Raw genomic sequence first — 14440 nt, forward strand, 5'->3', positions numbered from 1 at the left:
TGACAGACAGGTACAACTTCTTCATTTTACCCTTACAAAGTGTGTTAGACCAGTGTCAAATGACTTCACATATGATTCACAGCCAGTGTCAACAAGACTATGTTGGTGCAGAATCAAGTCATGGTCACTGGATCCTATGCTCAAGAAAAATGATTTTTAACAGAAAAGCTGTTTAGGAATGGTTAGAGCTGTGCGAATAGAAAATTGTGGGTGCTAAGCCAGTCCAATATTTTTCGAACGTTTCTCGAATACTTCTAGAATTCCCTCAGCCTCTCCTCCTCATTCAACTTCTACAGAGAGAAGAGTGTGCTCCCTTGAAGTCTTAAGTTTGAAATCTGCCTCATAGACATCAATATATAAAAATATCTGGAAACTTCAATGCTAAAAATCTCAGGCATTAGATTTTTCCCATTTTCCACCCAAGTTCGGGTTTGAAACAGTATCAATTAAGCCCCACTTCTGCCACATCCATAATTTCCACGTTGAAACCAGTTTTTTTTTTTCCGAAAGCACATTTGCGATCATAGCAATAAATATGACAGGTTAAAGAGGTGAAGCACTTCAAAAATTCAAAGGGAATGTTTCCAATCCAATGTGGACTGTCTTAGAGAAGTAACGTAACTAACCGACTGAAAAGCAGCTTAGCTACAAGTGTGATGAAGTGAAGCATATTAGAAGTCTGAAGCAGTCACTTCCAATTGGACGTTGACTGTACAGTAGACTAGCGATAATTTAAACTCTAATAACTCATACTTTCGGTTAATTCAAACAAAATTCAATTTTTTTCGTTGGTCCTCAATTCTTTCAATGTATTTAAAAGACTCTTAATTCAAATTCCATCATTTAATTAATTCATACTTTTTGCAAGTCCATACCAGAAAATATCAGCTTTTTTCCCACTGCTTGCACATTTTTTCCTAACAGTCTAAAAATGAAAAATAAGCACCTGAGGCCTTCAAGAAAAAAAGCATTGTAAGTAAACAAATGTTTGAAATGAAGCACACGCATGGTAAACCGTGATGCTTCTTAACTGGTCTAGAGAGATTTGTGCCGAGGGCACATACCCTATAGCAAAAAAGCAGTTGGCAATTCACAATTTTTTTTTAAAAGGTCTGATTAGCAGTTAATGGCCAATTAACTTGTGGACTTCACACTTCTACTTTCTGTTCACTGCGTGAAGTTAGGGCTTAAAAACACCTGAAAAATTTTTAAAAATGATAAAATGAATGCCTAATCATAATGTATGGTGTCACCTCACCCAGAGTCATCTATCTTGGAAATTCTGACAATTCAACTTCCTTGATAATTCCAACAAAATTCAGAGGTCCCTTTGAGTTTGAATTATTGAGAGCAGACTCTATTTGTCTCTTGGAAGTTCAAGTAGATTCGAAAAGCAAAATTTCAATGCAAATTGAACCGAATAGCAAACACTACTAGCAAAATATTCGAAATTTCGAATATTCGCACACCCCTACCAATCCTTCCTTGTTTCCCCCGTACCAAAAAACTATAGCTGCACGAAGAGCAGAATTATGGGTGCAAAGAGAATTCGAATATTGAAGTGCGAGTACGGATCTAACTGAATATTTTGTTAATACAGTCGAATCTCGATAATTCAAACTTGAAGGGGCCTGAAAATTTGTTCGAATTAAAAGAACTTCGAATTGATGAAAGCCAAATGAACGGAGGGCTCACCATGCAGTGGCGCATGTGCATTGAGCTAGCCCACGAGGGGGAAGTTTCAGAAGACTTACATTTATTCACAAATCACAGGACATCCGTCATTAATTGAATTAATCGGTGATGCACCTCTGCAGATGTTTGCCTTGCAGAGAGTCAATCAATTTCGCACGCAGCTTGCAAAGCATTTCTACTTCGACTTCAGCATTCTCCTGGCAAGAGAAGTTGCGCGCCGAAATGTCCAGCGCAGACACTTTCTAAAGACGACAACAACGACTGCTTAGCGGAGCCTCTTCGCTTCGCAGCATGGCCAGCACGTGACAAAAAAGGAGAAGTGCCTCCACGCGTAAAGAAGCAGTTCGGCATTTGACAGAAAACCGACACTCCACTGCAGCTTTTTTTTTTTTTTTTTTTGCTCGTCCCCCCCCCCCCCCCCCCCCCGAGGCGCAGAGCCGTGCTCCCACAAGGACTGTAGAGATAGTGCCTTTTTCTTTTTCTTGAACCACACATTCATTTAACCCAGCGACAGATTTCTTTTCCCCCTCACTCGCTTCGCACGTGGCATTGGAAAAGGGAGAAGTGTGGCATAGGTGCGCCACAGATCGGCATTTTAGAGAGAGCAAACCTTCCAGCACAGTCTTTTCTTTCCTTCGCGCACAGCGTTAAGGTGTCGGAGGTGCCGCACGGGATTGGGCATGGTGCTGACAGCATTTTCAAAGCGCAGTACGTTCGAATTAACCGTCGCAAGTGCTCGCGACAGTTACACATAGCTTTACGGGACCTCAGCGTGAGTTCAAATTAAAGGGGCAGACTGGTCAAAACCCAAAAAGTGACAAGAAATTAATTTTTTAAAATTTACATATTTGGTTTCTGCAAGTATTTTTCTATCTCTGCAAATTTTCACAGACCAGGAAGTGGTAATTTTTTTGTAATGTCATTCTAACTGTCCAGGTTCTTGGTGCTCTTAACATGCTTAACCTGCAAAAAAAAAAAAAAAAGGGGGGGGGGGGGAGGGGTGGAACAGACCTTAGAAGCTCTGCTATGAACTTATGAGCACCTTTATGAGCATTGCAAAACACGCGCACCGTAATTGTTGCTTTTTGAAAAAGCTGTGTGTTTTCAGTTTTTTTTTTCCATTTTCATCAAAAAAGTAAATTTACGACTGTTCAACATTGAGGCCTCAATATTTCTGCATCTAGGGCACGTACAACAATGATTCTTTTTGCAATGCAAAGCTGTATGTGTGTAGAATGCAAGCATGAGAGCAGAATTTATAGTACAAGCCTTTTCAATTAATTACTCATCAAAATTGTAACACAATTACAAGTGCTTTTGAAATTAGATAGCTCATTTTACTGTAAAATAACCAAGAATGGTCTAAAAACAAAAAATGATTGTACACTTTCAATCTACAGTCATTAGTCTATGTTGGAATATCTAAAATATCACATTTAATTAAGCACTTTTTTCTATGTCGGCCTTAAACAATAGGGGGTGAACTTAAGTTATCTCAGGAACAAGATGCGTTACAGGAAAACTAATTAAATATTTGAAATCAGAAGAGACTTCATAATCCTGTGCAGTTTGATCAAGATTACTGAGAAAATAAACAAAAAATGTCCAAGAACAGTCTGCCCCATTAACCGGAAGTTCAAATTAAGTGCGTTCGAATTAACAAGATTCGACTACATCAAAGCGAAATCGCAGAAAAAATGAAGTTTAGAGTAATCATAAACATATTCTTATGAGATAGTCACATGAAAGTGTTTCATTTGGATAGATTGATGAAGTGCTAGCAGAGGGGAGCGGTGTTTCATGGCTGTCATATTGTCACGTGCTTCATCAAGAAAGATGATGGCAGTCGTGCATGTGCCATGAAGGACTATGAAATTGATGAAAAAAAAAAAAAAAAAAAAGAACTCGCTTGCGCATTCTATTAAAAAGACTGACCTGCTTCTGCTGTCTCAATCTCTGCGGCAAGACCTCTGTTATGACCTCGTGACACTGGTGGAGGTGCTGGAGCCTAATACCTGATGCAGGACAGTCTTGCTCGGACCCATTCACCTAGTCCAGAGACTCAGCCCCTCGTCACGACTCCGGTGCACCGATTGATTCAGTCGGCGCCTACTAGGCCTAAATCTGGAGTCCGCACCTGTTCCGCCTCTTTCCAGCATGGCAGCTCCTACTACATCCACGGTTATCCTGCCATCACAGACCACTCTTCCCTCGCAGGTGACCCTTGAACATCGTCGCATTCCTGAAGTTTTCCGTGGGGAAGAGTATGAGGATGTCGAGGACTGGCTCAAACAGTTCAAACAGGTCGCTGTATACAACCACTGAAGCGAACAGCACAAACTTGGCCGTGCATATTTCACACTGGAAGATAGCGCTCGCACGTGGTACGAGAACCGCGAGGCTATATTCCAATTTTAGGAAGATTTCTGTTGAAAAGCTCCTCGCTACATTTCTGAACTCGGACCGACGTGTTCGCGCACAGCAACTGATTGAGGCCTGCGCGCGAAAACCCAATGAAACAGCCGCCATGTACGCAGAAGGTTATGATCCATCTGTTTCGACGAGCTGACCCTGACATGCCCGAGGCGAAGAAGGTGCGTCACCTAATGCAGGGTGCTAAGGAACCAGTGTTTGCGGGCCTCGTACGAATTCCACCTACAACAGTAGATGAATTCATAAGAGAGGCGACTGTCATCGAGCGCGCACTGCAACAACGACGTCGACACTTTGAACGCCTGCCAAACCACACGGCAGTAAGTGCTGTAGCTCAAAACACTGCCGTGTGCGGAAGTTCCCTGCGACAAATGATTAGGGAATTACTGCGTGAGGAACTTCGGGCCCTCTGCATTCCCCCTACCCAACCGCCTGTCGCATCTGTTGTCGAAATCGTCCGTCAGGAGTTGAAGCAAGCCATTACCCCACCGAGCAAGTCCTGAGCCACATCCATCGAGCTACGCTGATGTGGTCCGTCGTCCTCCACCGTCATTTGTGGCGACGCCCTTTCAGCCACGACCCGCCGCCGTACCTTGGTGGTGGCAATGGGATTCTATGAGACGACCACCATTTTGCCGAACTGATTTATGGCGCATGGCCTACCATCGACCTATTTGCTTCCGCTGCGGAGAACCCGGTCACACTGCCCGCTATTGCCGTCATGGCGATTCCGGGCTCAAGAACTTTTCTCGTCCCGCTTCTTTCCGCTATGAAGACCGTCGTGCCCACGATGCCGATCAACTGTCGCCTGGCCAAGAAACTCCACCGCGTCGCTGGCGATCTCCATCATCTGCACGTCATCGTGACTTCCCTCAGAGCTACGCAGACGTCACCAGAGGCCGTTCGCCTAGCCCGCGCCGGGGAAACTAACTGCTGCGACCTCGGGGGGCAAGGTTGCCAATCGTCGAGACACTGAACCCTATCATTGCAAGAAGGTATGACGACGACGACGATGAATACGACGACGAATACTAATGCCGATGAAGTTGTACGTGCTGATCTTAGCATTCTCATTGATGGACATCACGTTACAGCACTGGTCGACACTGGCACCTACTTCTCAATCATGCGACAAGAGCTCGCCGACCGCCTTAGAAAGGTCAAGACACAGTGGACAGGGCCGCACATAAGGAGTGCTGGTTGTCAGCTGATGACTCCCACAGGTAAATGTACCACTCGACTTCGTATCGGGGATTCTAGCTTCGTGGCCACTTTCGTCCTGTTGCCAGACTGCTGTAAAGAGCTAATTCTGGGCATGGATTTTCTTCAAGATCATGACGCTGTTATCAGCATCCCTCAACGTATTGTGACGTTTTGCGCACATCCATGTGCCGTCAACAGCAGTGACGAACCACGTGGCCGTTTGCGAATAGCCAACGATGTGACGCTCCCACCGAGATCCTGCTGCCTTGTGTCGGTGTCCAGTGGGTGGCCGTGCTACAAAGAGGTGATAGCAGAGCACATAGTCGCTCTTTTGTTCATGCAAGGCATTTCCATCGCGAGGGGCATCCTGGCGCTTACTGGTGGACAGGCAGAAGTGCTCCTCACAAACTTCAGCAACGAGTGCCGTCAAATTCAGAAGGGTACCGCCATTGCCTACTACGACGATTTAGACCAAGCCGGGGATTGTTTTGCTTTGCAACCAGATGACGCCACTGTCCCCGCCTCGACAACTTCGTCGGTGGACATCTGCTCCACGCTACCACCCTCTGATAGGAAGCGCCTGCTTGAACTTATACACCAATTCGAAGACTACTATTCGCGTACGTCAAAGGTCCAGCAAACACCATTGACCAAGCACCGCATCATTACTGAAGACAACATGCGACCGATTTGGCAGAACCCCTACCGTGTGGCTCCGAAAGAGTGCGAGGAGATTCAGAAGCAAGTACAGAAGATGCTCGCGGATGACGTCATACAACCTTCGAAAAGTCCTGGGGCGTCCCCCGTGGTTTTGGTCAAGAAAAAAGACGGCAGCTTGCACTTCTGTATTGATTATCGCAAGTTGAACCAAGTCACGAAGAAAGACGTCTATCCACTGCCCCACATAAACGATTCACTCTATCGGCTGCGTCATGCGCACTATTTCTCTTCAATGGACCTCCGAAGCGGCTACTGGCAGATACAAGTCGACGAGAGAGATCGTGAAAAAATGGCCTTTGTGACGCCCGATGGCCTTTACGAATTTAAGGTGCTTCCTTTTGGGTTGTGCTCGGCGCCAGCCACTTTTCAGCGTCTCATGGACACCGTACTATCAGGCTTGAAGTGGCAAACATGCTTGATCTATCTGGACGATGTTATTGTATTCTCAGCAACATTCGAGGAACATCTCAGCCGTTTATTCACCGTCCTCCAAGCCATACGTTCGGCCGGCCTTACTTTAAAACCGGAAAAATGTCATTTTGGTTTCAACGAACTCAGCTTCCTAGGCCACGTCGTCAGTCACGAGGGTGTTCGACCTGACCCGGCCAAAGTAGACGCCGTAGCGCAATTTCCTGTACCACGCGATAAAAAGGCCGTAAGACCCTTCTTAGGGTTGTGCGCCTATTACCGGCGATTTATCGAGGACTTTTCTTCTATTGCGGCGCTATTGACACGACTCACACGTGAGGACGTCCCCTTCTTTTGGGTGCACATTACGGTAGGCGATGCAGCAGTGCAGTTTCCCCCAGCTGCGCAATACGATGCACATCTCGAAAACTTTTGAGGTTGACAGTGCATGATTTGGTGCAACCAAAGTGCAGCTGAAGATAATTTAAAGGGCCAATCAATAGGCTTTGACTTTTTTTTTACACCCTCCAAACAAACTTGGAAAATCGTAGAGTAGGCTACCGTGATGACATTTTCTGAATATTACAGCGCTGTGCGCCCCACCAACGCCTCCATTTCAAAAAACGATTCACGCACATCTTTCCTGCACCTGACCAACCCTCTTACACGCACAGCAACATCAACTCTGCGATCGGCGCTGAGACGCAGCATGCGCAGCTCGTCGATTGGTCTAAACCAGGTCTCAACAAACAGTAGTGAAGTCAAGAACAGTTCTTGTTTCCACAGCTACGACAGAGTTATTCAATCATACGAGTTCCAAAACTCCTCATAGGCTTCTTGTATCGAAATCCAATCATGTCACTGGCCCAGTTTTTGGAAGTGAGCAGATTGTCGCGCCAACCGTTAATCAGCACACTCACTATTAAACGCTTTATTTGTGTTTTGTGTTCCTGCTCTCAGAGGGCACGACAGTCTGCTAACTCCTGAAAAATCAGGCCAACTGCATGTCCAGGTTATGGAATGCAGTTTCGCCGCGAATCGTTGTCGGCTGCAAATCGATTGTGGACTGGGCTGCAGAGAAGCATTGGCACCGGGTGATCAGTAAACAGCCAGGCATCTCGACAAGCAGAAGTACGTTGCGACTGATCTAGTTCGTCGATGACGTCATTTGCCGACGTCGTGTCACATTGACAACGGACTATGGTTTCTCCTCCCTCTGAGGGAGAAGGAGAGTGAAACTGCACGAAAATTTGAAAACAGCTGAAAGCGGTGTTCTAACTCCGGTAACTTTCTTACTATAGCATGATTTCACAAAATTCTTGTAGCAGCATGCTCACGAAGTAAAAGTACACATATTTCTCTTTATAAGACTTTTTGGACTTTGGGGTTGTTTACTGGCCCTTTAAATGTGAAATGCTAAAACGCCATTTCTTCAGCCTCTTCTTTTCTTTCAACTTCTGTCGAAGCTCAAGTGATGTGGCAGACAAGGCAGCACTTACTTCGGGTGCAGAGTTCCAAATCTGACTCATAGATGTCAATATATATAAGAGATCTGAAATTTTGAATTAAAGAAATCTTTGGAGTCTGATTTTTGAACTTCCTGCCCAAATTTCGGGTCCAAAACACCATTGAGCCCTTACTCCACCACATCTGCCATGTTGGAACTGGCATTTTCTTGAGTCAATATACTTGTGACCGTAAAAGAGCTAGAACCTTTACCGCAATACATCATCATAATTCGGTATGCACTATAAAAACTGGGCAAGTCCCACTACTCACCACTAGTCCACACAAAAAAAAAAAATGAAGGAGCCAACAGTTAGTCCTATAAATGAGTCTTTGCGACAGAAACTTGAGTAGCCTATGAGAAAACTATTATCATCATACATGGGTATGTTGGGTAAATCCCGCTACACAAAATTTCCACTAAAAAGGAAGAAGGTAACAATCGCTGGCAGCAAGCCAAAGACCCCTAGTGCGTACAGCGAGAGATTACTGAGGAACAAAAAAAAAAAAAAAAAAAAAAAGGGAATGCCGACTGCAAAAAGACCCCGAAGCGCAGAAAGCCAACGACGAAGAGCTCATGTCATGTCTATGACTAGCAGTGGTACCACCCAGCTCAGACCTAGTAGCAACTAAGTGCACACCACTTGTAACATAACCTCTCATAGTGCAGGAATGGTTACAATGCCGTATTTTTCGAGTTCCGTTTACCCATTGATAGAAACCCACATATGCACGCACACTGCTAATTGTGCAGTCCCCCAAGATAAAACTGGTTATAACGCGGTTGCTGGCGAATCTTTCTGAGAAATCTGGTGGTGAGTGCACTTCTGAAAGGAGGTGTAGTGGCTGCACCTCTGCGGAGCGAGCGTTGTAACGCAGTTGCTGGAAAATCTTTCTGAAAAATCTGGTAGTGAGTGCACTTCTGAAAGGAGGTGCAGTGACTGCATTTCTGCGGAGCGAGCGACGAGGTCGCTATGGAGGAAAAGAGGACATGGAGTAACGGAGGAAAAGAGGACGTGGGGTAACGAACGAGGGGCAGAGGGAAGAAAAAGAAAAGGAAAAACATGGCAAGATGTGCGGGCTCGAGTGAGGAAGGAGGGTGGTTGCCTAGGCGACTGTTAACATATTTACTCATGTAATCCTCGCACATGCATAATTCTCGCACCCCCCACATCGCCCAACAAAAATATAATTTTTTTTCCTCCAGTAATTATTGCACTTCCGAAAATTGCCACAATAATCTCATCTGCTTGTTCTAGCCGTTGTTCATTAGAGCGCGCGCCATCTGGCGTTATCTCTTAAGCATCAAGTGTAATATTATTGCACAGAGATTCAATCCAATCCAAGCCAAGCCAAAGAGGCAAGTGCGCGTTGCGGCGTGTTTTGCATGTTGTGTCGGCGATCTTGTTACGCTATGGGGCGACACTGAAGCTACACGGCTGCTTACAAGTTGAAAGTGATTGATCATGTACTAAACAACGGCAACAGGGCCACCGGTAGGCTCTTCGTAGTCGAGTTTTGTGTTCGCTACTGGTGACGGCAGCTGAAAGCCACCAAGACGCGTTGGGCCTGCCGTGTGCATAAGACTGGGATTGATGGTAAACTTTATTTCTTAAGAAGGAAACTGCGGACAATTCTGTTAAAAAGCCATCAGCCCAATACTAACATCCTTTGCTTACCTTTTTCAGGGCTCCTGTTAAGTGACGAATGCTACCGCTACGCTTGCAATGCCCACAAGCTTTGCGTATGGTATTTTAATTCTCGACTATTTGCTTGCACTTTTTGTGCCTCAAATAAATTTTGCATTGAGTTGAATCTGTGCTTTTATTTTTGAGGTAAGTTTTAAGTAATACTTCTCAAAGCTTGCTGTTAGTTGCTGGTGTGAGAATCCCGATTTGCGGCCACTTCTTTTTCTTTTTCGCTCTGTATGTTTTCGTGAAAAGTTTTCCCTGCGTGATTCTCGCACCTCCCAACTTTGCATCGGTTTTACGCCAAAAAAAGTGCGAGGATTATGCGAGTAAATACGGTAAGCTTTTTCATTCGTGCGGCAACAGCATACTAGCATGGCTCCAGGTGCTGGCCGACTGCAAGCGGCTCAATGTACGATCCCGCCCTAGTCAACTACGCTTAGTTTCTGTATGGTCCTAGTTTCCTGTTGACAAAATTGTTGTTGTCGATCTTGCTACAGATACCGTGTTTGCTACTTCATCCACCAATTTAAAAGTTCTAAGGTGTTATGACACGAGTTTTCCCCTTTGCAGCCAGTATGCGGTCTCACATTAGCTTGAAGGGATTTTGTTTTTTTTTGATCTCCCAGTCATGAATGCAAACTTTGTGTCATGCACGCTGTTCTCGGTTCAGAGCTTGAATGCAATATTTTCAATGCCCGATCTTCATGTCTTGAGAAAACTTCCTACGGCAACATGCCAAACAGCAGGCTAGCCCTAATCGGCATTGGTTGCATTTCAGTAGGAGACGCATGAAATCTAAGTTGTGGTTTTGTATGAAATCAATGAAGCTCTTTGTGGTGGCAGCACTGGGAGGGAAGGGATACAGATTGTCAATGAAAACGAGGATGGCAGGTGTGGCACTCATATGGTGCATGGTTTGCGATTCGATTGCAATGTCTTGAAATTACACGTCTTTTATCATGCAAAATTTTGGATGTGATTCAACACAGTTTCTGTGCAATGCACATAGTTGTGGCAGTCTGAGAAGGAGTTGGAGAATCATCACGATGGTGCTTTCTTTTGATAGACCCCTCCTGCATCTTTCACGTTCCTTTCGTTGGAAATGGAGGTTTTCAGATGTTAAATTTCTTTAACATTAGAAAATTTGCATATTCGTAAGGACCATGCATCGCATGCTTCGATTCTCGGGCATGCAAGACTGTATGTTCCCCAAGTTTTGCACAACTGCAGCCCTTGGAAAAGGTTTTTTTGCTTACAGTGGTACCGCTGCTTATAGTGCAGATACAGTCGCCCACCGATTTTTCGGACCTGGCGGGGACCGAAAAAAAAAAGTACGAAAAATTGAACAGTCCGAAAAATTCGTTTTCGCCAAAAATCTGAAGTTTATTGCATCAGGCAGGTTTAAAAAAGTCCTTGATGCTGCCTTGCCTCAAACTACGCTTGGAGGCAATTTGGTTTGCCCGTATTTGCGCCAAGGTGACATCGTCGCCGTAAACGCTCGACAAAATTGTCACCGCGTTGGCGATCTCCGACGGCTGCGGGCGGTCGTTGTTGTCGTCATCCGAGCCGCTCTCCGGCTCCGGGACAACCTGGCGAAGAATTTCGTCGTCAGTGGCCTCCGCGCACGAAACAATGTCGTCGTCCGCACGAGAAGTCTTTAAATGTCATTGTGGCAGGTAGAGAATCCTTCTTTCGCCTCCTCCCCGTGCGATGTGATGACGATAGTGCTGACCGAAGACGAAAAAACGGCATCCATCACCGCGTCTTTTAAAAAGCAAACACGGCCTCCGAAACTTAAAATATGGCGTGCGCATTCCAATCTCGGAGGCAGGAAAGGCATCTGAAGATCAAGCTTAGCCATGCCGACGGAAAATCCAACATGGCGGCGTTCACAATGGCTTGAGGCGTGGCACAAAACGAGCGAATTTAGTCCGAAAAATCGAACTTTTAGGGGCAAATTCGCCCGAAAAATCGGTCGAAACAATGCATTAGCTCAATGGGATCCCTGACGGTGCATTTATGAAGTCCGGAATATCCAACAAGTCCGAATTTTTGTAGTCCGGAAAAGCGGTCGGCGACTGTTTCATGAATATTGCCACTTATGTTATAACTGTATATTTTCTGTATTGCCACTCTTGCTTGGACCGAACAGGTCTGCAGTATATTGAAATAAATAAAATAAATAAACTGTCTATACTGCATATCAGTCTTCAGAATTGTCCCCTTTTGCTGTATTAAGACTTGCATGACTTATTGCAAGCTTTGCCATTTTTCATTTTATGTTTTCGAAATTCTTTACTTCTTTGTTTTTTCATACTGCCGTATTGTTTACCATCCTTGAAACACTCTGTGTGTAACACCAAAATCTTTCGGCCACTATACTTCGTATCAAAGGTATAATTGCAAAATGAAGTTTTGATAACACAAAGTGCTCCCTGCTTTTAACAGATTCACTAGATCATTTTATAACTTCCCGTACTATCAGCATCAAATGAAACCCAAACAGCGGCAAGCCTTCTAGACAGTGTAGTGCACGCCGTCCAGTTATCAACGTTGACAGGCACGTGCATGCTGTTTGGCAGCTCTGCGCATATACGCGTGCATGTCCGCGGTGATAGCTGGACGGCCCGCACTATACCATTACGAAGGCTTGCCGCTGTTCGGGTTTCATTGGACGCTGATAGTGCATGGGTCAGAAATGTATGAACAAAACTATGTTAGCTTTTGTATGTGAAGAAGATAAGATGACACACCTCATCAGTGAGGGTTAAGAAGGGAACAACCCGCATGAGCAGCTGCAAAAGACGTGGACTAGGCCTGCCAGTGCCGACTTGGGTCAGGAGGAAAGTGATGTCGTCCCGCGTAACACCTTCTGGAAGCTGAGGAGGCACATGGGCAGCTCCCTCAGCCAGTACAGCCTCCAGTGTCGCCAGAAGCTGCTCCGCAAGAGCAGCCTCCTGTGCTCCAAGTAGCAGCCGCAGTGCTCCCAAGAGGCGGGCAACAGCGTGCAATGATGGCTCCAAAAGATGCAGACGATTGCTCTGAACCTGTCGAGCCAGGAAAATGCATGTCTTGACTGAGCATACTTTTGTACCAGAATTTATGATAAAATGTTTGCATAAGGTTTTGTTACTTTACGCCATACTGTGAACTAGGACAGACAGGAGTGCCAAAACAACTTAAGTCCGATTTGCAAATTACTTCTCCTTGGTATTAGTACATGAAATCATCAACACAATGCTCACTGCAAACATGTATGCCCCATGTTTCCCACTCTGTACTGCATGTTTAGCAGGCACTGCTCAGCCTTGCATTAGAGATCTTCTGGCAGCTGTGTTATGCTTCACTTTTATTTTATAACTGAAAATTTCATTGTACTGCACTGATTTCACACAAATTTCACTGAAGGATCACATTTCTTGGTCTACACTGGCTTATCAACCTTTTTCATAAGAAGGTGCTCTGGAGCTTCTGCAAACCAACACCTTCCATAGATTCAATGTAAAATGACTATACGGAATACACCATACCGGCCAATTAAAGCACCTAAAAAAATCAGGAACGTTGTGCAGGGTGAATGCTCCCAATTTATCATTAAAAATTTTATCATTAAAGATTTTGTCATTAAAGAGAAACTAAAGGAAAACAATAACTTGGTTCAGATTGATAAACTGTACTCTGAGAACTCTAATTTAGCAAGTTTCAACAGCATAAGTTTATTATTTTAGAGGTTAAAATCAAGGTTGGAGTTTCATATTTTCAATTTTGAACCAAGATCTCCACACGTGACACACTGATTTAAAAATGTACACGATAAAAATTTCTAAAACTTTGCATGTCACATCTAAAGCCCCCTTCAGATGACAATGTTAGTTAATTCGGTTTTTTATGGCGAAAAAGCAACTGAAGCTATGCTGTGCCAGACACAAGGTGTAACAGAGACGCGTGTTCAGATGATGAAGTTTTAGAGCTTATTTGAAAAGCCACATTCTCTCATGAAGTTCATCATGTCACGCGCGGTTAGCAAAGAATGATCTCCTAGAAGTAAAGACGGGTGTAAAGGTATATGTTGTTTGTATAGTGTCCTAAAATAATTTTTTTCTCTGTGTTTCAATAGCGGGGCATTCGATTAGGATGTGTATAACTGATAGCGGTTCTTGGCAATTTTCGCATATTGGTTGTTGTTCCTTTGTGAGTAAAAAATTGTGTGTCAAGTGTGTGTGCCCAATGCTAAGTCGGCATAATATAACTTCGATGAAACGTTCTTGGTGACAGGTCTTCCATCCACCAAGTATAAACTTCACTAGATGAAGCTTGTTACTCATGCACAAGTCCCACTGTTGCTGCCATTTTGCTAACAAAAATAGAGAAATTGTACGCAGGCTGTCTATGGGGAATGTTTACTTTTGATACTGTTTCATCAGCTGCCATTGAAGCATACTTATTTGCTTTTTAATGTTCAGGTATCCCAACATGGCTTGGGACCCAGCAGAAATGGATTGAAACTGCTTAGCTATTTGAAGATACCATGTCATGCTCGATCACGATTACAAAGACTTGTCTCGTGGTGGTCTTCATTACAAGGTCTGAAGTGGTAGCAGCGGGATTAACGAGATGCCATTACAGTGGATCCGAGACGTGCATCTGCGATGTTCGCGATGAGTGAGGCACCCTATCGGAATCTGATGACTGAACTTCTGCTTGCAGCTGCCGTAACTAAATCGCGACCATGAACACAGAAAAAGTGCCCAAAAAAGTTGCAAGTAGCACAATTTTGAATGGCC

At 44.6% G+C, this 14440-nt stretch overlaps 1 protein-coding gene across 4 annotated transcripts in view; it reads right to left on the reverse strand.

The window, feature by feature from the left end:
* poe (E3 ubiquitin-protein ligase-like protein poe) overlaps positions 1 to 14440 on the reverse strand; it is a 567105-nt gene that overhangs the window by 42517 nt on the left and 510148 nt on the right. For all 4 annotated transcript variants that reach the window (XM_075878938.1, XM_075878937.1, XM_075878939.1 and 1 more), the window contains one exon: positions 12410 to 12703. In XM_075878938.1, the coding sequence (XP_075735053.1) occupies positions 12410 to 12703 (294 nt within the window). The remainder of the gene's footprint in view (positions 1 to 12409; positions 12704 to 14440) is intronic.

The sequence above is a fragment of the Rhipicephalus microplus genome, chromosome X, assembly GCF_043290135.1.
Source record: "Rhipicephalus microplus isolate Deutch F79 chromosome X, USDA_Rmic, whole genome shotgun sequence".
NCBI lineage: Eukaryota > Metazoa > Arthropoda > Arachnida > Ixodida > Ixodidae > Rhipicephalus > Rhipicephalus microplus.